The sequence below is a fragment of the Eleutherodactylus coqui genome, chromosome 1 (assembly GCF_035609145.1).
Source record: "Eleutherodactylus coqui strain aEleCoq1 chromosome 1, aEleCoq1.hap1, whole genome shotgun sequence".
Taxonomy (NCBI): domain Eukaryota; kingdom Metazoa; phylum Chordata; class Amphibia; order Anura; family Eleutherodactylidae; genus Eleutherodactylus; species Eleutherodactylus coqui.
The window spans coordinates 233,169,207-233,193,142 of NC_089837.1; the positions used below are offsets into that span (position 1 = coordinate 233,169,207).

The following is a 23,936-nucleotide window of genomic DNA, read 5'->3' on the forward strand; positions in this document are numbered from 1 at the left end:
AGGAACCTCAGTTTATTGGATCTCATTTATCAAAATCATTAGGGCAGATCTAATTAATTCGACACTTTGTGTCAATATGAAAATATTTTCATGTCAACCTTGTTCTTTTGCATGTTTTTGAAACCGTTCTCTCTAAAAAAATGACATTAAGCAGCAGTTTATGAGTGACTATATCCAGCATTTTTCATTCATTTTGCTATTTTCTAATTATTTCCTAGTTTCAGTAGGTTTATTTCATTTTGTCTTTTAATCTTAACTAGGTAAAATGTACTCCAATGACTTAGATTTCTCATTATACAAATTGCATACACTTGAGTGACATGCTATCAACATTTTTGACAGATCGCACAACTTATTCCCTGGGTAGCCACAATAGAAATGTATTGCATTGACATCTTGTGACAGAATAATGTAAAATCATAGGGTTTTATCAAAGCTGGTCATCTTGTCACACCACACATCACAGGATATGTTGAGTTAAGGGGATAGGTAAGGAAGGGCACAACTGCATGCCAGTAAATTATATCATACCATGATATATTAATTTAGTATTGTGAGTGAGGAATCAAGAGTAGAAAGAAAAGAATATGGGATAGGTGGTATAAGTGGGTCCTGATGTCAATTTTACCTTTTGTTTCCTTTGTTGTTTTTTGTGGTTTCACTGGAGATTCTAAGAAGAATGCAAAGAAAAGCAACTTCAATTGTTTAATTATTTATAGCGATTTTTGCTCTTTGTCTGCTTAACAACATTTAAGGCCTTAGTCAGACGGGCGTTTTTTCGCGCGATTTGCGGATCGCATGACGGATGCGCATCCGCAAATCGCGTGACCGGTGTGCGCAAGTCGCCCGCAAATCGCCCGAAAATCTGCTCCTAGCCGCGTTTCATTAGAAACGGGCCGGAGCTGTCCAGCGCATTGCATTCAATGGAGACGGCAATACAGCCGTCTCCATTGAAAGCAATGCGCTGCGGGCGAGCCCGGGATGAATTGTCGGTAAGGGCTTAAATACATAAGCCCTTACCTGCAATTCATCCTAAAATGTGTAAAAATAAAAAAAAATTGTATACTCACCTGCCGGCAGCCGGAGCTCCGAGCGGCCGTCCTGCAGTGGGTGTGAAGGGGGTGTGAGTCAGACCTGCCCCCTGATTGGCTCAGCGCTGAGCCAATCAGAGGCATGCCTCACTCACACCCATTCATGAATGGATGTGAGTCAGACCTGCCCCTGATTGGCTCAGCGCTGAGAGGCAGCAGTCACTCACCCATTCATGAATTCATGAATGGGTGTGTGAGTGAAACCGGCCTCTGATTGGTCAGGCTGTGACCAATCAGAGGCAGATCATTCAGCAGGCGGGGATTTTAAAGCCCCGCCGGCTGAATAGTGCCGAGAAGCAGTTCAGGAGAACTGACAGCGGCCGCGGCTGGACTCCGGCTGCAGCGGAAAGGTGAGTATACAATTTTTTTTTATCTTAACACATTTTAGGATGAATTGCAGGGAAGGGTTTATATATTTAACCCCTTCCCGACAATTCACCCCGCGCACGCCGGCAGCCCATTGCTTTCAATGGAGCGGCTGTATTGCCGCTCCATTGAATTCAATGGGCAAACATCGTTCTTCTCTGTCACAGCTGTTACAGCTGTGGCAGAGAAGAATGATTTGTCTTCTATATGTTCTCAATGGGGTCGGCGCTGCTGCCGCTGGCCCCATTGAGCGCATATAGAGAAGAGAACAGGAATCGCAGATCGCAGATAGGTGCGATCTGCGATTTTTTGTTCTATAATTTATCGGACGAGCGCATAAAAAGCGCTCATGTGTCCGATACCATTGCAAAGCAATGGTTTTAAAAAATCGCCGGACGCATGCGCATGCGCAAATCGCGGCTAAAAACGCCCGTCTGACTGAGCCCTTACATTGCAGTATTTCTGGTCACACAATAGATCATATTATTTCTTTACATATATTTATGCAAAACTGAGCTCAATTGACTAGAAACTAGTACATAATATTAAATTATTTTGAAATGTCTTGCAAGACCAAAGGATGAAGCATTCATTATTTTAAATGGACACAAAGACATCAGTGTTGATAGAGCCAAATCACTAAAATGCATATTCTACTGAGCTGATGTAAATGGTTATAAACTATTAAACTTATCATTTTTGGAAATGAATTAAATCAATAAATATGTATTTTTCTTTACTTTCCATGCACAGGGTCCTCAGTTTGAGCAACTAATTAAACAGTTGAGAGGACAATCTAAAAATGCTAAAATATACAAAGACATCTTTCAAAACTGTGAAAATCTCTTTAAAGGAGATGTCCCGAGGCAGCAAGTGGGTCTATACACTTCTGTATGGCCATAATAATGAACTTTGTAATGTACATTGTGCATTAATTATGAGCCATACAGAAGTTATAAAAAGTTTTATACTTACCTGCTCCATTGCTGGCGTCCTCGTCTCCATGGAGCCGACTAATTTTTGGCCTCCGATGGCCAAATTAGCCGCGCTTGCGCAGTCCGGGTCTTCTGCAGTCTTCTATGGGGCTCCGTGTAGCTCCGTGTAGCTCCGCCCCGTCACGTGCCGATTCCAGCCAATCAGGAGGCTGGAATCGGCAGTGGACCGCACAGAAGAGCTGCGGTCCACGGAGGAAGAGGCCATCTTCAGCGGTGAGTAGAGAAGTCACCGGAGCGCGGGGATTAAGGTAAGCGCTCCGGTGAGCTTTCTTTACCTCCCTGCATCGGGGTTGTCTCGCGCCGAACGGGGGGGGGGTTGAAAAAAAAAAAACCCCGTTTCGGCGCGGGACAACCCCTTTAACACCCTTACCATTTATCACAGCCAAGAAAGGGTTTAAATAACATTAGCTATATTGAGATTATTACAATCTTATCTGGTTGATGAAAGTAGTTCCATTTTTGTTCGCTCCTTCTATGCTCTTATAGTAAAACTTTATTCACATGGGCGTTTTATTGCAGCGATTCCAATGCATTTGTTCAGATGAGCGATGTTTGGGGCGTAAAATCAGATGGCCAGAAAAAATAGCGCATACGGTGTGCATTCCAGCCAGCCACTTTTACGCTGACTGGAGAAGATAGGTCTGGACCTATCTTTGGCCAGAATACGGCGGCCGGCCCCATAGACTCCTATGGAAGCTGCTGGAAAAGGGAAGTGGGAGGGAGTTTAGCAGTGGCACTGCTAAACTCTCTCTGCCTTCCCTCCCCCTCTCCGCACCTTGCTGGCTGCCGGCAAGGGGCGGAGAGGGGGAGGAAGTTTAGCATGGCTAAACTCTTTCCCCCCGCCTGACAGTATTCTGGGCTGTGGCGTATATGCGCCGCAGCCCCAGCCATCTTAGCAGGGCACAAAATGAGAGATGCAGTCGCAATGCGTGGGGATGAAAATTGCAGCACCGCGTGAAGGAGCCCTAAGGCCCAATGTGCACGGGCAGACATAAATTGCGGGATCCGCAGTTCATGCCGCACCATAGAGAATCATGGGTGTCCACAGCTGAATTAAAGCTTGCAAATTTGTTCCAGAAAAGCAAATCGCAGCATGCTTCATTTCAGTACGGCTTCCAAGCAGACGACTTCCATTGAAGTCGTTGAAAGACATTGGACCCGCTGCCTGTCCACAATTGACATTACAGACAGGCCGCGGATTCTACGGAAAAGCAGGAGTTTAAGAAACAAACTCTACTGTACATGTTCAGCGGCGCACCAGTCAACACTTCCGCACACATCCATAGTGAAGCATGGTCCTCAGCCACGGGCAGGGTCGGGTTCCACTGAGGGCTTCCGCATGTGGCATCTGACCAGCCAGTGGACATGAGGCCTAAGGCTAGGTGCACGCCACCCGTGTATGTGAGTTGCGTTCGAGAGGCTTATGATCATGTGCTGTCTGATCTATTCGGAGGCAGCACATTGATATGAATTGGCATGTCCTATTTCTCATCCATTACCTTTTTGGTGATCATTGGTGAAAGCACCAATCTGCATGTCCTCATAAGCCAATAATGGGGCAGTGTGCTGTCTGTGGTAGCTTTGCATCTATTCTATATTTGTTAGAGCAGCTTATAGATACCCTTACATTATAATGTCAGCTTGTGTTTAAGTCTATGGGGCTGGATCAATTTTCTCTACAAGTTGTGATATGCTTGGTTCATGACGGATGTGTGCATTGGTGATCTCACTAATGGTGAGCTGGCTCAACTTTTTTTGTTTGCTTCTTACACCCACATACAACTGAAAGGTTAAATGCTAAAGACAGCATGGCAAGATGTTTATAATAAAGAGGTAGAATTTATTTCAATTAAAAAGGTAGGGTATAACATTACCTTTCTTTAGTTCTATTTTGGCTGTTAGCTCCAGGGTTTCTAAGAAAGACAAGTCAAATATGTAAATTTCAGTATGTTTTAATGGCTGTATTACACCTCTATTACATGTACATACCAACATTAAGCGTATGAGTAGCTCATACTTGAATGTAATTATTCGAACCCATCATCCTTTGCAGTATTTTACAGTGAAAACAAGAGGATTCATGTACATTACCCATTTATATGAAATAATGAATGCCAATTTAGTGGTTTGTGTAAACTTTACAACTGACAGAAAATAGGCCAGCTGAGAGAAATAAATAATTCAGATAACTGCCATCTTAAAAATATTAGTTCTCTTGAATAAATCCCCAAACATAATATGTACAATATAGAAATTATGTAAGCTGCATTGCATTCCGATAGGAATATACTCTGGGGTGTGCTATTGGCTATATCTTTTTGTAATGTAATAGTCAATTACCACATAGAGGGATGTTTACAATATAGTCTCAGAACCTCATTCACTCATACTTAGTCACTACAATTAGGTAATGCACTTAGATTTTTGTAAAGTGAAAATAAAACAAACCCTAACATGCAAGCCTTCAAAATATATTGTCATTGTCCTATCAGATACTTAGATGATACCGCTAAACGGCACCGCTCTTGCAGAGCGTTAGGACAGACTGCTGGATCGCTTGGTTATTGCTGACTTCTCACTCCGTCCTTCATCTTCTATGTGAAGCGAGGAGCATTTACACGGAATGAGAAGCCAGCGATCCAGCGATAGTTTTTATTCTGATTTACAGTCAGCGATAAGGACTCACGAATTAACAGTGAGCATTTTTTTTTTCATTTACACTGCATGATTATCGCTTAAATTCATTTGTTTGAATCAATTTTGACTGATAATCATTACATGCAAATTGGCCCTTAGAGCTGTATTTGTTTTAGGCCATTTTAAGTTATTTGGTTTAATTATTCTTTTATTTACCTTGTTTTTTTGCCTGCTTTGTATATTATTTGTAGAGGTGCACAACACAGAAGGGCCTGTAGAGGGCTGCAGACAGGACTTCTGCTGCTAGGGTTAACACCAAGGGGTGGAGCAGGAACCAGATAAAAGCCAGTTCCTGCCAAAAGCAAGAGAAAGAGAGGACCAGCGCAGCAGAGCTGAGGTGCTGCAGGCTGGTGGCCTAGCAGAGGCCACAGTCCGACAGGGGCAACAACCCTGGACTCACACCGAAGTAGGGTGCATATGGACTGTGTATATTAACGTTGGATGATATTGCTGTGTTTTGTGATTGCGGTGATGACCAATAAAGGCTGGCAGGGGCCAGATAAAGAAATCCACATCTGTTGAGCAGTTTTTACACGTGTGGTGTGCCATTTTCATGTGCAAGAGGTCGGCGATCCGCAGGCAAGTGCACCCCGCTTGCTTACATATTATATTTGTAATTGACCCAGCCAAAGAGATACTGTAGATTTAAAATGTCACTCATCATCATATTAAAATATGTACAGCAAAATATCTAAGCTTGCTACAATATTTTAAACATTTTTGGCTTTTTTCATGCCCATATTGTCAAGTCTATAATACTATATCGATACAATTAAACATTATTTTTCTATACCACTTAACATAAATCATAATTTCATGGTTACCTTTCTTTTTGTCTGCAGGTGCTTGTTCAGCTTTTTGGACTGTTGTTTCTAAAAATTATATATTGAAATATAATATATAAATTTGCTTATATATAGTAGTAAACAGTCAGACAGTATGAACGTTAACAGGGTTTTACACCTTTTTATAAATATGGATAAAATAATAGAACACATACTATAGTGATCCGAATTCCTACTCTATTACATATGGGGTCCCCGTCATGGCAACTGTGGCTGTAGAGTGAGGTTTTGTATGCTGTGTAAGCTTGATATGCTTCTCCATACACATAGACATACTGTACACCTAGAATTTTATGTGTCTAAATATTCAGTTTTAATTACCTGAACCAGCCAAGTCTTCACATGAGCGTGTTTTTATGCGTGAATACTCGCGTACAAAAACACGCTTCAATTAGAACCAATGCATTCCCTATGGTGTGTTCACATGTCCGTGTTTTACAGGTGCATGCCTGCAAAGATAGGACATGCATGCAGTATAGGCAATGCACACATTGCCTTCAATTGAGCCACGGCTGCTGCCGGAGGCTCCATTGAAGACAATGGTCTGCTGGCACCCCTGAATTGTTTTTCAGGGAAGAGCTTTACATATAAGCTCTTCCCTGAAAAACAAGAATTTCAGTGTAAAAAATAAATAAAAAAAACTTACCTATCCGCCGCATCCGTGTCCCCGCGGGCATAATGAACACATCTGCCGCATGCAGCAGATGTTTCCTTTATCCCTGCGAGTAAAAAGAATTCCCTGCAGCACCTTCCACATCTGTGACAGATGCAGCAGAGGAATTCTTCATTCCTGTGGGGAATAAAGAATTCCCTACCACAGCTGTCACAGATGACAGCTGCGGTAGGTTATCCAGCTGCCAGCATCCTGTAATTCAGAAAATGTGTAGAGAGCGCCTCAGGAGACTGGTACTAACAAAGAAGGGTAATGTCAGTGGCAAATGCAAAAGCTATGGTATCTCCACCGTATCTTCTCCTGCCTCACTTCAATTTTCTTGGTGTCAAAAGGAGAGTTGCAGAGAGACTGGGGTCCTGGAAATCAGAGCTCCCCCAGATAGAAAGTGACACAAATAGATATCAGAAAAAAAAGTCCTGTGCTCAAGAGGTGAGGATGAAAGATGTGGAGAGAATCAATGCAATGCCAAATAATATGTCATTGATAGACACTTACTTGGAAGGGGGAGGGGGTGATGAACAGAAGCATATTTATGGGCCGTCTCTAAATTGGCTGAGCACTGTGACCATCCAGAGGCAGCTCTCAGCTATTAAATGACAGCTGAGAGCAGCCTCTGATTGGTCCCAGCACTCAGCCAATCAGAGGAAGTACTCACTCACCCATTCATGAATTCAAGAATGGGTGAGTGCTGCCTCTGATTGGCTGAGCACAGGGACCAATCAGAGGCAGCTCCCAGCTGTCATTCAATAGCTGAGAGCTGCCTCTGATTGGTCACAGTGCTCAGCCAATAAGAGACAGCCCATTCAGCAGGCGGGGATTTTAAATCCCCGACTGCTGAATACTCCTCACAGCAGTGCAGGAGAAGAGCCGGCAGGATACGGCTGAGCCCCGGCAGCTAAAGAAAGGTGAGTATAGATTTTTTTTTATTTCTATCACCATTTTTTCTTGTTTTTCAGGGAAGGGCTGCAATGTAAAGCTCTTCCCTGAAAAAGAATTTGGGGGTGCTGGCAGACCATTGTCTTCAATGGAGCCGCTGGCAGCTGCCACGGCTCCATTGAAGACAATGCGCGCATTATTTTATTTATTTTTTTTTACACTAAAATTTTTTGTTTTTCAGGGAAGGGCTTATATGAAAAGCCCTTCCCTGAAAAACAATTCTGGGCTGCCGGCAGACCATTGCCTTCAATGGAGCCACTGGCAGCAGCCACAGCTCCATTGAAGTTAATGCACGGACCTGCATTCATGCGTGTTTTTGCACGTACATGGGTGTGCGCTTATGTACGAACCTATGTATGCACAAAAACACGCTTGTGTGAAGCCACCCTTAGTCTGATTTAGAATTTTTAAATGAACTTGGAACAATGAAACGTAAGCAAAGTTATAGGGAAATATGATGAAAAGAAGATGTGTCAGGAATGTGTAATGCTGAAAGACCTATCCACACAGACTCAAGTATGAAATTGTCATCAAAAGGGCTCTTTCAAGGTATATGGTCACATATTCAATTACTTTGTATTTAGTGATTGCAATTAATAGGACATTGTTTCCTCTATGGTATTAGTCATTTTCTGTATAGTGATGCCCATAAAACCTAGTTAAATTAATGGCAATTCTGTATTTCACAATAACATAAGTAGAAGGCTTAAATCACATTAAAGACATTATAATTCACCAAGAGAGGCTACAATCGAAACTTCCCAGAAGAGAGTTTTAGTAAACTTTTATGTAATCCCTTTGTTATTTTCTTCTCATATTCGGATCACATAAAAATATGTGATGGGGAAAAGCCTCACTATGCTGAATTGAATGCTGTTCTTAGATTCCCTAAGTGGCCAAGACTTTAGTTAATCTGTATGATCAATGTATCGTTACACACGGTACCTGTCTTTGCCACTGCTGGCTCTTTATGTTCTTTTTCATGTATCTCTGTAAAAAAAAATGCATTAGGCACTCTACAAAGCAATCTATATCACAATATATGTCAACATTGTTTTATGAATGGCATTTTCCTAGTAATGTGATTTACCTGAAATACACATACCAGATAACAGTACAAAACATTTTTTATGCATGATCTGGTAAGATTAAAAATGATGCTTTAATATAGTTTAGAAAAGGATTTACTGTAACCATTGTTTCTAAAGGGACAGATATTGTACAGTATATTGAATTTTCCCAGAAGTAGCTAGCCTGTCATAATTATTGAGATGGAGTATCAGCTACCAGAATATCACAAATTTCACTAAAGAACTTCAGATTTAACCCCTTAAGGACCAGACAATTTTTAGGAATTTTACCCATGTGATGGTTTAACTACCCTATTCTTTTTTCCTTTAGCTACCAAAATTATTTTTGCTGTGTTTTTTTCTGTGACATATAGGGCTATTTTTTAAAATATTTTTTGTAGAGACTTTTTTCCATTTTTTAATTCTATTGGTGGTAAAAAGCTAAAACAATGATTTTTTTAAAACATTTATAGTTATTTTTTTATGAGTAGATTTACGTTAAAATAAAGTATGGGAACGGGTTCCTCATTTAGTTTTGGACATTTTGATATATAATTTGTATGGTTTTGGATTACAGGATGCATACAGTGTTGGTTGGCATTGACCATGGATTATTTTCTTTTTTATGCATATATTTTAATTTTATTCTGTAATTGTGTTTTACTTATTTATGCAATTATTTTTTTTTACTATCTATGTACCCCATGATGTTATATAAGACCTCTAGGGGACACTGACATGTTTTTGTTTTTTTTTCTTTGACAATTTTGCACTGTAGCTGGAGCATCCGTAGGAGCCCCAGTTACAGGGAGAAACATCCGATGTAGTGACATTAGTCACTGGCAGAGCTAATCAGGGTCTTCTAGGACCCTGCAGCTCTGATGTGTCAGGGGATCCCAGCGGTCACGTGACCGGCAGGTCGTGTAATAGAATTTATACGTCCACTTTCACTTCTTAGTACATAGCTCTCATTTACTATAAATTTATTGTGCTTGGTCCTTAAAGGGGTTGTCCCGCGGCAGCAAGTGGGTCTATACACTTCTGTATGGCCATATTAATGCACTTTGTAATATACATTGTGCATTAATTATGAGCCATACAGAAGTTATAAAAAGTTTTATACTTACCTGCTCCGTTGCTGGCGTCCTCGTCTCCATGGTGCCGACTAATTTTCGCCCTCCGATGGCCAAATTAGCCGCGCTTGCGCAGTCCGGGTCTTCTCCTGTCTTCTATGGAGCCGCTCGTGCAGAATGCAGGCTCCGTGTAGCTCCGCCCCGTCACGTGCCGATTCCAGCCAATCAGGAGGCTGGAATCGGCAATGGACCGCACAGAAGAGCTGCGGTCCACGGAGACAGAGGATCCCGGCGGCCATCTTCAACCGGTAAGTATTGAAGTCACAGGAGCGCGGGGATTAAGGTAAGCGCTCCGGTAAGCTTTCTTTACCTCCCTGCATCGGGGTTGTCTCGCGCCGACCGGGGGGGGGGGGTTGAAAAAAAAAAAAACCCGTTTCGGCGCGGGACAACCCCTTTAATGGGTTAAAGAGCTGCAAAACACTCAAGTCTCACTTAGGCTTGAGGATGTCATTGGTTTTATTTTAACTGATCCATATTTGTTGCAGCTAGTCACTGGACAAAGTGAACCAGTAATTTGCTGCAGTGGTCACAAGTCCATGATGTTGGTGATATTATTGCTGTGGTAGGACATAGAGAGCAATGGAGAACAAGCTGCAGCGGAACAGGGCCAGCAGGAGATTGGATGAGGTATGTCTTATTTAGGTTTTTTTTTACAGCAGGTCGAACTGTTTCTCAAAAATTCCATTTGCCTGCATGAAGTAGCATTTATGATCAAAAAGCCTAAACCGAGTTTCATGTACACTTCAGTGCTTAGACAAACAAAAAAAAACTAAAAATAACCAACCTAAAACATAAAGGAAACTTTAGCATCTGTATTCTCTTAAATATAAAAATGTAGGAGCTAAATTCTATTGTGTTGTCACTAGTGATGAGCGATTAGTGGAATAATCGGAACATATCAGAATCAGGCTGATTTAATGGAAATCATTGTGAATTGAGACGGTCAATTCTGACTCCTATTAAAGTTAATGGGAGTGAAAATCAGGTTCACTAATTTGTCCTCTAGAAGGTCCCCAATCTAGCGAAAGCCCCCCAAATTGCATGAAAATACAGCCACACATCTGGGGAATGCTGTGCTCTTCATTAAAATTGGTCAAAATAATGTACAGTTGTCTAGGGATCAATCGTAACACAACGGTGTCACTGAAAGCAAAAGAATGCCCACTTAGGATCTTCTAGATCAACAATTGCCCCAAAAAGGATAGCCGGTGAGCTGTTTCTTTTAAATCATACATTTTTTCAAGGAGAATTTCACTCAAGCAAGGGCCTGCTCCAAGAAACAGCTGTAGAGCTACCAAAAATTTTACTATGCAAGACAGCAGGTGTGCTTATTTTAAGCAATGTCATAAAGTTTGCAAAGGACAAATTCTACCAGGTGAATAGAACAACAAAGCACGGACCTTCTCCAAGTTAGAGCTGTAGAACTGCAGCTTTTTCTTTGGCTTCAGAAAATTTTCATTTCGGGAAGGAGGAGGAAACATAGCAAAACCAAGAGAAGGGCAGCAGCAGTTCCACCAGACGCAACAGTACCTTGAGAGCAGAGTGTGCTCCTCATGGAAGCATGAGAGCTTTTTGTAGCTCCATGTTTCCATATTTACATAGTTTTTTTATTTGGGGAAAGTAGGACGAAGAAACATGGCTGAAGTAGGAGAAGGGGAGCAGCATCACCAGTACTACCACCACCAGTAACAGTACCTTGAGTGCACAATGTGTGTTCCGTATACTAACTTTTACACCCAACAGCAATATATTCTGTAGAATATGTGTCCTTATTTACAACATTGCACGTGTTATATGGGCATATAGATGTGTTTTAATGTCTATGCAGCTGGGCTTCAGTAGTCTAATCATTTTGGGCTAAATGACATTTTTTTGTCACTGTAATTAGTCAATGAGGCATGTCTATTAGCCGGCCTGCCACCATGTGCATCATGCTTCATTGGAAGCTCTCATAAATTTATCACAGAAATCAATAGAGCCTCAAAGCAAGGGCTCATAATACAGAGGCATATTTTAGATTTGTATGACATCCATATTACAGAATATTATTTATAACTGCAATAAGGAAACATATACATGAAAATTTGCATGATAAAATGGAAAACACATGTAGTTTTAAAAAATGATTAATTAGGAAGTTTTCATAGACTCTAAAGAACAATTGTTGCTAGCTGCATATGTTCTATGCAGTTCGGTGGCAATCTAGGAACAGATGCAAATGTTCTTATTTTGTTTTTGCTTTAAAAAGATTACTCAGGAGTGAACGTCAGTGTGAATTTCACCCATAATAGCAATTTAGTAAACAGCTATTGACATTTTTGTTCACACTATGCTAACTTCTAGCATTAGCTTTCATATCTTGTTGGCCCGTTTCTGTATGCCATCCTGTCAGTTGACAAATGAGTGACAGTTTGAATCATAAATGTAACTAACAGTAAACTTTTAGTGACCAAGCACAGCAAATATATGACACTTGGTCTTGGGCTTTTACCCTCCACTATAGTAAATTTATGGCACAGGTATAAAGCTCCTATAATCTAGCAGAAGCAAGATCTAACACTGGCTGTCTAGATCCCGACTGTTTAACCCCTGCCATGCCACAATAAATAGCAATGTAATCAAAAGGTGCGATGGTTGTCCATGGCAGCAAGAATCCTGACAAAGGCACCCGTGTCTACCTAGTATCTTAACCTATCAGAAGCTGCCTCCTGTAGTGTGATAGGCTCACAGTATATGCATGGTGTACTGCATTACAGATGTAATACAGTGTACTATGCTAGTGATCCAACAATCGCATCTTGATAACCCCTTGAGGGACTAAAAAAGAGTGTCAGCCGTGTCGGAGGATCATGGAGTTTCTTGCATCGCATTGCATCGCATGTGAAAAAGTAGTAACCTATAAAAAATAAACTATATAAACTTGGCATCACCCTGTTATCACCTTTGTCATGTTTTATTTACTACACAGCAAACACCAATAAAACAAAAAACAATAGTGGAGTTTCTGGGTCTTTTTTTTTACATCCCCGCAAAACATTAATAAAAGGTTTTACAAGATATTAAATGTACCTCAAAGTGGTGCCATTAAAACTAGTCCCACAAAAAAAAAATCCTCATATGGCTATGTCAATGAAAAATCAAAAAAGTTATGGCACTTTCAAAACGACAATAAAAAAAATAGCGTATTCATCAAGGCAAAAATAGGCCCACTAAGGAGTTAGTATACTGTAAAATTATATCTTAATGTCTTTACCTTTTTTTGGTTCAATGGATTCCTTGTCTTTCTTTTCCTCTGGGGTTTCTATAACAGACACATTACAATGATAGTTATTTTAAAATCTACTGAATGGTTAATTTTGTAATTTCCTTTGGGTTGTAGAGATCAATTTTACACTTCAACTGGTTCTATTTATGAAAAAAAATGTGACCTTTTGATTATAAGTGCTGCAGCTAGAACAATATGATGAGGACCTCATATAAAAATTAAAATGCAAGTTCCTCCATCTCCTGGTAGATGCATTTAATTTTTAGCATTACACCGGCTTGTGTTTCAGATCCACCACTGTGGTCAAAGGACTGGAAACCGTGAATAAGCATGGAACTCATTTGTGCAAAATTTAATTGGCTTATTGGCCCAAATATTCAGTGGGTCTCAGATAAAAGCAAGTGGATCTGAATTTAATACAAAAGAATAAAAAAAACTATGGGTTGTGCACTGGTAACCATAACCATTGTGGTGGAGCATTGGCATCAGTTCCAGATGCTGAAACGCAGGCAAGTGGAACACTGTCGTCACTTCAGCCTGGAGGATGCAGGCTCATTTTGGGCATACGTCACTTCCAGTTCAGCCGGTGCCCTGGTCCCTCCCTGCCATTTCGGGATGCGGTGCACCAGCTTTTTTGTCATTTTTGGGACATCCACCACTGCCACCAATGAAGGTAATGATTGTAATATGCCTATATAATATAAACTGCTACTTGGGGTAAACATGTAACATCTTAAGAAAGGGGGATTGTTATTCTGTAACCTCCGAAATGTGTTACAGAACTGATATTGCATATTGGTTGAATTAAAATACCTTGAAGATTTAATCTAGCTGTGTGTTATTGTACCTCAATCCAACTGTACTTAGCATAGCTACTTCTCTAGATCACAGGGGGTTGGTGGGGTACTGATCCAGTCCCACATACCTCCCTGGTTATGTAAGTGACCTACTTCCTTGTGTTTCATATATTTATGGATGTTTATTTAGGATAATCTCTGAGCGCTATGTGTGTTTCTTGTCCTTTCCTGACATATGCTGATTCCCAGACTTTTGTATCGGGTGGTAGTCTCCATTGGCGATCTCCGTTATGGATGTCTCTACTGGATGGAGATTTACCCATACCCTCTGAGGTGTACAATCAAGGCCAACCAGGTTGTTAGGTATAGTTGTGCACCTCATTATCTGTGGCGACCGCACCATATCAGGTGAGTCTGTTCCTATATTGTATCTTGAGTTTGATTTTATGAGTGCTGTCCACTGTTGCACTTCTGACCTATATATGTGATTTGTCATTTATGTGTTTTTTTCCCCATTATGCCATTCAGTACAGTCACTACCTACTTCTATGCAGGAAAATCACTGGTTGCAGCCGAAATTAAGCAATATTTTGAAATACATAAGTAAATAACTTCTTTTTTGGCTTTGTAGAATATATACAGGGTGTAGTCAAAACGACTAATCCAGTATCCTATACTAAAGTAACAATAGCATACTTGAATAGGAAGGGCATGGATCAGCATGATTACTATGATACCAAGTTTATATAGGTGTTTATGTTTTACTAATTTTGTGCACTAAAACACTTGTTTAAAAAAATATTTTATTCTATCGCAATGCATTCCAAGAGCCGTAAGATTTGTAGTTTAGCCTTGACAGAGCTCTATGGTAGTTTGTTTTTTGAGGGATGAGCTGTAGTCTTAATTGTTCCCATTTACGCGGACATTTGATACATTTTTGTTTTTAGATTGTTTTAAAATTCTAGTTTAATTTTTCTTCACTTTTTTTGTCCTATGTCCTTTAATACATGGCAATAGTTCAGTATTGCTGTGTATTATATCAGTCTAATAGATCTTGCCTCTGGTAGGGCCAAATGGGTCACACTAGATGGCAAACCTGGAAGAAACTGTCAAACCTTTGGGAACCTGGGCAACATAGCAACCTATTGGCACTTTGTAATTATATCGTAGGGGTTCAAGGAACGTCAGAGGGAGCCCCTCCTCGGTCAGCCACCTACATGCCACAGTTCCATTGACTGCTGCGTGTAAGTGGTTAAACGGCTGGGATCAAAGCTAATTTCAATCCAAGCCATTGCAAAAAGAGCATGGCTGTCATCAGATAGCTGATGCTCTGCTACTCCGACACAGAACACCCATGCCAGCCTTAATCTGATGCACTCCTCTTGGCACAGGACACCCATACTAGCCTTATTCTGATGTGCTTTAAAAAGGCTAATGCATCAAAACGAAGCCTTTAAATGCGCTAACAAAATTAAGCTAGTCAGTATTACCATGAACCATGAATTTCCAATTGGGTATTGAACTGGTAATAAATGTCACCACATATTCTCATTTTATCTTACCTTTCTTGGGTTTTGAAGGCTGCTCTTTTTTCTCTATAGTTTCTGAAAACAAATTGACTGAAGATTAGCTGCCATTTATATTCATCTGTGCGCATACTTTTCATCAACAATGCTGTTTAGATGTAACTAATGTAATTTATTCCATGTGCAGCTTTTTATTGCACTGAATATTCTAAGCTTAGTGAAATGAATGTTATAAAGTTTATTCACCCATACAGTACAAATTAGAGATGAGCGAGCGTACTCGCTAAGGCAAACTACTCGAGCGAGTAGTGCCTTATGTGAGTACCTGCCTGCTTGTCTCTAAAGATTTGGGTGTCGGCGGGGGGCGGGGAGTGGCGGGGGAGAGCGGGGGGAGATCTCTCTCTTACTCTCTCCTCCCCGCTCCCCCCTGCTCACTCCCGCAACTCACCGCTCTCCCCCGTCGGCACCTGAGTCTTTAGAGACGAGCGGGCAGGTACTCGCATAAGACACTACTCGCTCGAGTAGTGTGCCTTAGCGAGTATGCTCGCTCATCTCTAGTACAAATATTTACAAAAGAAAGCCTTAATAGGTATTGTATCATTGCAATACTGTATACTTTTAATACATTTAAACTAGTATAAAATGCAGAATTGGCTGGTGATCTCTTTAGTGCAGGGACTTGTAGTGTTTGGGCTTCAGATTAAGAGGGTTAATCCTAGACATTCTTATGTTGTAGTAAAAGCTCCTAAACATAACTGGATAACCTTGGACATTTTTTACACATAAAAAAAAATATGTAAACGTCATAATGTGATATGAGAATGCTGGGGTTATCCGCAGAACAGATTTGAACATAGTTGCTATTGACCCTAGGCCAGCTAACACGTCAGCCTTGTTTTCTCACTCCCAATGTTATTCCAAAGTTCATTCAAGGAAAACTGTAGCACTCACAGGGCTAATTCATCCCAATATCCATTCATATTCAAAAGCTGTATCTTGACTAAGGAAGAATTTTCTAGTCATGCAAGTTGTAATAGTGAGAAATGTAAACCTCTACACTGGATTCCTTAATTCTTAGTTTTCCTTTATCTGCAAAGCGCTTTCAATAATTGTTGACAACTAAAGTACTGGTATCCAATGAACACCATTTAGAAGTGTTACATGATAGAATAATCACATTAACTGTGTAAGACATTCCTCAGAATTACTAACTGCCTGTTATTGGTCTTGTGCCTTACCACAACCCATCTAGGTACCATTATGCCTAAATATTTGCCACAATTTTCTGTCATCATTGTCTTGGCCTTCTGCATTCAGGAGCACTTCTTGTATAGGTCATTCCAGATTCTAGCATTTTTTTAAAAGGAGAAAAAGCACTGTAGGCTACCGTATTTTTTTCCATCAAGCCAAAGGACACCTCTATGCTGAACCCGAGGTCTCATTATACGTCAATAGGGTACAACAGGCACCACCGGTGTCTATTGTGCAACAGATCTGACACAGTGTTGTGGCTTTGGCTTCCTTAAGAAATGGAAGCCACAATACTGATGTGAGTAGAGATTTATACTTAGTCTACTTCATCTATATTATTTTTTTTTTACATTTTACAGAATTTTTATTCATATTAGTATTTTGATAAGGTCACATTCATATTAAAAGAATTGTGTCAACCTGGAAGGCTTTTAAAAAATACATTTTCAATTAAACTATTTTTGTATAAGGTACAGAGGAAGCAAATGTTAATTTGTTAAATGCACAATTACAGCAAACTTTAAATTGATACTTAAAGGGGTTGTCCCGCGCCGAAACGGTTTTTTTTTTTTCAACAGCCCCCCCGTTCGGCGCGAGACAACCCCGATGCAGGGGTTAAACAAGAACACCGGACAGCGCTTACTTGAATCCCCGCGCTCCGGTGACTTCTTACTTACCTGCTGAAGATGGCCGCCGGGATCTTCTCCCTCGGTGGACCGCAGGGCTTCTGTGCGGTCCATTGCTGATTCCAGCCTCCTGATTGGCTGGAATCGGCACGTGACGGGGCGGAGCTACACGGAGCCCCATTGAGAAAAGAAGAAGACCCGGACTGCGCAAGCGCGTCTAATTTGGCGATTAGACGCTGAAAATTAGACGGCTCCATGGAAACGAGGACGCTAGCAACGGAGCAGGTAAATGAAAAATTTCTGATAACTTCTGTATGGCTCATAATTAATGCACAATGTACATTACAAAGTGCATTAATATGGCCATACAGAAGTGTATAGACCCACTTTGTTTCGCGGGACAACCCTTTTAATGCAACAAAAGCAATTGGAAAAAGTGAACTCAATGTTTGCTGCATCTGTGTATTTAACATTTTAGGAGTCTAGTGGCACACTTTCTTATTTTCTTTTGCTCTGTAACTTTTTTCAGCATATTCATCAGTTAGTTGTTGCATATTTTCAATATTAGTGTACTGAATCATGTAAAGTTTTGTTACGTGCTATTCTTTTTTATGTTCCTATGCACACTTTGACTATGTCATTGGTCATCAACATTACATTTTTGCCAATCATTCGTTGATGTTCATAATTTAGTTTGTTAACTGCTATTCCCTCTTAAAAAGGTTTTTCCTGAAACCAAAATCTCTTACAGTGGATCTGGAAAGTTTTCAAACCTCTTCACTTTTTTGTAACATGTTGTTATGTTGTGGCCTTGTGCAATTTTTTTTTTAAATCAGGTTTTGAACCATCAGGGCTCAGTCAGATGAGCATTTTTTTGTGTTCACCTATGTGCGCAAAAAAGCGCGTCTATTAGAACCATTGGTTCCCTATGGCACTGGTCAGATGTCTGTCTTTTACAGGCGCAAAATATGCACACCTGCAAAAGATAGGACATCTGTGCCCCTCATGTGCAGCATGGACCTAATCGGTGCGTATAAAGAATCCCCGTGGGGAGTTCCCTTTTCACTGAACTCTGTGACAGTACTGTCACAGTATTCAGTGATGAGGGGACACCCTGCAGGGATGAAGAATTCCCCTGCCACAGCTGTCACAGTCAGGATAAAACCCACAATAGCAAGGGTGTGCTGCCACAGTAACATGACACCTATTCCTTCACCTTTGAGCTCCTTTGTTTACGGGCTCAAGGTGGTGATGGTGTCCTTTGAAGAATATCTTTTTACTTTGCTTCATTCAGATTTCCAACAATCCTGAACAGTCTTCCTGTTTTATCTGCTGAAAAACACCACCACAGCCTGATGCTGCCACCACCATGCTTCATTGAAGGCATGATATTAAGCAGGTGATAAGCAGTGCCTGTTTTCTGCAGACGTAACACTTTGTATTGAGGCCAAAAAAGTTCAATCTTGGTTTCATCAGATTAGAAAATCTAGTTTCTCACAGCTTGGGAGTGCTGTATACGCTTTTTGTCAAATTCCAGAGGGATTTCCGTGTGTCTTTTATTGAGGAGAGACTTTTTTCTGGCCACTCTGGCATAAAGCATTTCTCAGCTGCATGCAGGATCTTTGGAGCTCAGGCAGAGTGACCATTGGGTTCTTGGTCACATCTCCTACCAAGGCCCTTCTCCCCCAATTACTTAGTTTGGTAGGTTAGCCAGCTCTAGGAAGCGTCTTGGTTGTTCCAAACGTCTTCCATTTAATAATTATGAAGACAACTGTGTTCTTGGGAACATTCAGTGCAGCAGAACATTTTTGGAGCCTTCTAAGGATCTGAGCCTACATGCAATCCTGGCTCTGTGATCTACAGACATTCATTTCCTGCTCATGGCTCGGTTTTGGCTCTTATATGTAAGAGCTTATATGGACAGGGACATATCTTTTGAAATTATGTCCACACAACTAAATTTACAATTAAATATAGGCAGTCTCCAATCAAGGTGTAGAAACATCTCAAAATGAGCAAGAGTAATGGGAGGCCTTCAGAGCTACATTTCAAGTGTCATGCCAAAGAGTGTGAATATTTATGCCAATGCAAAATGTTAGCTAATAATTTTAAAAAAAATTTAAAAGATTTCTAACATTCAGTTTTCAATTTGTCATTGTGGGGTATTGAGTGCAGAATGATGGGATTAACTTGATTTATTTTTGTATAAGGCCACAATATAACAAGATAAAAAAAAGTGAAAGGGTCTGAAGACTTTTTGGACCAACTGTAGATGGTACTATGACTATACTTAGTAAACAATCTAATAGTAATAGTGAGTATTTTTTGTAAAATTGTTTACTTCTTGAATGTTTCTGTGGCACAAGTAATCCACTCACTTCCAGGCTTTTTCTTGAATCTGTGGATGGGCTATACACTTCAACCAGTGTCCAGACACTCTCCCAGTGGATCTCTTTTGAATATGCCTGGGTACAGCGGGAGAGAGCTTCTCACACAAGGGCTTTTGTGCACTAGCTTTGCCCTGTGCCCTGCTGATCTGCCCTTTAGAATTATTCTGATGATGAGTACTATACAGACATTTATATGAGTGCCACTGTACATGTGCAGGGGAAACTAATCTCAGAATCAGGAAGTGCAAAACAGATACTTGGTGCTACATTATACAGATATCCATGCATGCACGACTACCTATTGCAAGTGCCATTGATGGGCATTACAAGTAGCAATGGACTTCCTAAACAAGGTTGCGACATGGGGCACTGGTAACAAAGTAACTTTTGATGGAATACATTTTTATAATTGAAGTAAGTGACAGACTGATCATTTATTAAAGGGCTATACTGGGAATTATTTTATTTTCTGTATTGATGACAGGTCATCAATAGATGATCAGCAGAGACCTGCTGCTTGGATCCTCGCTAATCAGCTGATTCCCAAGATACGCTCACAGTGCAGGAGATAGAAAGTGTTGAAATTAGTGCAGTGGGCTAGGTTGGTATTACAGCGTAGCTCCCATTGAATTCAACAGAAGCTGCATCTGCAATACCAGCCCAGTCCGCTGCACTAATGGTCAGCATTTTCTTCTTCCTGCACTGACTGCAGTGACAGCGGCCCCAGGAACCAGTTGAACATCGGGGATCCAAGCAACAGGCTCGAAAAGATCGTCAATTGATGACCTGCCAGTTATCAACAGAGAAAATAGTAGAGTCCAAGAACCCACCGTTAAGATCTAATGAATGAACTACAGTATATTTGATTGGGAAAGCCCCTTTATTATACTGTATATTGTGATGTATATTGATACATTTACTCAGCATTCCCGGTTCACAACAAATACTTTACCTTTTTTGGGTTCTGTTAGCACTTCAAGTTTTTTCTTGGGTTTGGCTGGTTCTTTGAGTTTTTTCAAAGGAGTATCTGCAAAGGGAATCAATTGTGAACTGACAGCAAACTCAGTACATAATAGTAAATTGACCTACAAATGTGTCCACCCTTACCTTGACTTAAATTTTGTTAGGAAGTCCAATTTCTCATAATAAAAATATGCTACATTTGTGTGCCATCCAGTATTAAAATGTATATGTTAACTGTAACATGGGAGCCTAAGGCCTTAGTCAGACGGGCGTTTTTTCGCGCGATTTGCGGATCGCATGACGGATGCGCATCCGCAAATCGCGTGACCGGTGCCCGAAAATCGCCCGAAAATCTGCTCCTAGCCGCGTTTCATTAGAAACGGGCTGGAACTATCCAGCGCATTGCATTCAATGGAGCCGGCAATACAGCCGACTCCATTGAAAGCAATGCGCTGCGGGCGAGTGTGGGATGAATTGTCGAGAAGGGCTTAAATATATAAGCCCTTCCCTGCAATTCATCCAGAAAAGTGTTAAAATAAAAAATATATACATACTCATCTGCTCCCGGCAGCCGGAGTTCCGCGCAGCCGGCCTGCAGTGGGTGTGAAGGGGGTGTGAGTCAGACCTGCCCCCTGATTGGCTCAGCGCTGAGCCAATCAGGGGGCAGGTCTGACTCACACCCCCTTCACACCCACTGCAGGCCGGCCGCGCGGAACTCCGGCTGCCGGGAGCAGGTGAGTATATATATTTTTTTTATTTTAACACTTTTCTGGATGAATTGCAAGGAAGGGTTTATATATTTAAGCCCTTCCCGACAATTCATCCCGCGCACGCCGGCAGCCCATTGCTTTCAATGGAGTCGGCTGTATTGCCGGCTCCATTGAATTGAATGGGCAAACATTGTTCTTCTCTGCCACAGCTGTAACAGCTGTGGCAGAGAAGAATGATTTGTCTTCTATATGTTCTCAATGGGGTCGGCGCTGCTGCCGCCGGCCCCATTGAGCGCATATAGAGAAGAGAACAGGAATCGCAGATCGCAGATAGGTGCGATCTGCGATTTCTGTTCTATAATTTATCGGACGAGCGCATAAAAAGCGCTCATGTGTCCGATACCATTGCAAAGCAATGGTTTTAAAAAATCGCCGGACGCATGCGCAAATCGCACAAAAAAACGCCCGTCTGACTAAGGCCTTAAGGGTGATGGATGGCTGATAGATGGCATCTGTCAGATGCATCTCTCCCAGATGAAAAATAAATGTGTATATATATATATATATATATATATATATATTGTGAGGGATTAGCGTTTAGGATCGGTAGCAACCTGGGCATAAGCAGTCAGAGACAGTGACACATGGGATAAAGTCTTTAGTCCAGGCTTTGCCTGGGTTTATTTTCAAGCAAACAAAGCAAAATACAGGCCTTAACTCCAGGCCAACATAAAGTAAATCCTGCTCATCTGAGCACTTACTAAACATGGAGCATCCCTGTCTACACACTGGTAACCAAATGGTATCTGCGCACAGCCAGCCAGGCTCTTAGACCTGCAAAGGTCTCAGCTCTTCTCTTCCAGGACCTGTAGGCCCAGGCTTTATAAGGCCTGGTACCAGCCTCACCTGGTACGTGGGAGTGGCCATCCCACCCTTCGCTTTGACCACTCCAGGAAAAGCCGGCCCGGATTATGTGGCTTGGAGCCACTTACACACTACAACGTGTCAGTAACTTAATGTTACTGACACCATACTGCCGGCTTCCTACACCGAGCCCAGGCTGCTCGGTGGCACGTATCTGCCCAAGTGCTCCCTAAAGCCGCATAGGAGAGCATCCTAGGCGAAATGTAACGGCCCTCCAGTACTTTGCCGGTCACTGTCTCACAATATATATATATATATATGTATATATATGTATATATATATATATATATATATATATTAAGTAGATACATTTTTTTAAATAAAACTATAGTCCTCATAGTTTGCATCTCAAGTCAAAACCGAACTTTCCTAATAGGGTATGTAGGTGATACAAGTCCTTAGGAATCTTTCGCCACCAGGTTAGAGTATACAGATACTTCAATTTAAGGACAGAGCTTAATTTATAATGCAATACAGTGCTACATCCTCATACCATAATACAATGTAACAGCAATGTTTCAGGCTATACATTAATGTAAGCCCTCTGTCCTGCTGATGTGGTCTACTGAGTGACCTCTGAGCCACAATAGAAGCTTATAGTAACAGACTGTCTCTATTGGAGGCATTTGTTGGGCATATTTTTTTTTCTATTGTTGTCCCACACATCTTGCAATATTTCAAATTCAATGTCAAGTTAAGGGAGGACACATCTTTATACATGTGTCCTGTTTTACTTTTTCTTTAGATACTTATCTCACAAAATACTATAACTAACTGTTGAAAACAACATGACTTTATGATACCCTCTCACAACATGCCTATCCTATTGTGGCCACCCAGTGGTTGCGTTGTGCGTTACATAGTTCAAGGGTTTTGCTCACATGTCGTGATATTGTGTTGAATTGGTTTCATTGCAGACCTCAATCAAATTAGAGATAATGTAAGGGTGGATACATCTATAGCTACAAGTTCAGCTGGTATCTTCATGTTTTTGAGTAACTTGTTACACCCCAAAGTTTTGAACAAAATTGACTGATTTGAAATCTACATTATTTTTAGTTAATATTGTAGGTGTTTAGAGATCATGAAGCTTGTTTACTCTTGATCTTTCTTATGATATAGCACATATTGCTACACAGCTATATGCTAGGATTTTGTGATCTTACAGACAAAATACCTTTTTTGGGTACTAATGGCTCTTCATGCTTTTTCTTCAGTTCGATTGGTTCTTTATGTTTTTTCAAAGACGTTTCTGCAAAGGAAACTAATTCAGATGAGAAGTCAATTTACAGTGAATATGTATAAATTGTTGTAGTTCAACACTTTTTGGACTACGACAATACGATATTACCTTTCTTGGGCTCTTCTGGCTCCTTATGTATTATCTTGGTTTCTGTTGGCTTTTCGTGTTTTTTGACTTCAGTCTCTGCATAGGCATTAAGAGAAACTTACTAACAATGTAGTATCGTTAGACAGCATAAAACTATTCCACACAAGCAGAAACCGTACTACATTGTCTTACTTAACACATCTGTTGGTTGGTGTACTTCAACATCAATATCTTGCCCCAAAATAATGGTGTATGACAACACATAATATGACACTTTTAATAATGCCCATGAGCACCATGCCCTTTTAAAAACTGTGTAGTGAAGGGTAAAAAGTTTGAAGTATATAT

General features: G+C 40.9%; 1 protein-coding gene across 26 annotated transcripts in view; it reads right to left on the minus strand.

Moving 5' to 3' along the window:
* Positions 1–23,936, minus strand: part of TRDN (triadin) — a 630,780-nt gene that overhangs the window by 103,279 nt on the left and 503,565 nt on the right. For 20 of the 26 annotated variants that reach the window (XM_066606567.1, XM_066606610.1, XM_066606533.1 and 17 more), the window contains 9 exons: positions 23,610–23,684; positions 23,436–23,522; positions 20,614–20,688; positions 15,431–15,472; positions 13,060–13,107; positions 8,549–8,593; positions 5,974–6,021; positions 4,327–4,365; positions 629–670 (listed from right to left, as the gene is read on the minus strand). In XM_066606567.1, coding sequence (XP_066462664.1) covers positions 629–670; positions 4,327–4,365; positions 5,974–6,021; positions 8,549–8,593; positions 13,060–13,107; positions 15,431–15,472; positions 20,614–20,688; positions 23,436–23,522; positions 23,610–23,684 — 501 coding nt within the window. Of the gene's footprint in view, positions 1–628; positions 671–4,326; positions 4,366–5,973; positions 6,022–8,548; positions 8,594–13,059; positions 13,108–15,430; positions 15,475–20,613; positions 20,689–23,435; positions 23,523–23,609; positions 23,685–23,936 lie in introns of those variants that run through there. The other 6 variants (XM_066606508.1, XM_066606576.1, XM_066606595.1 and 3 more) reach the window with 6 other exon arrangements.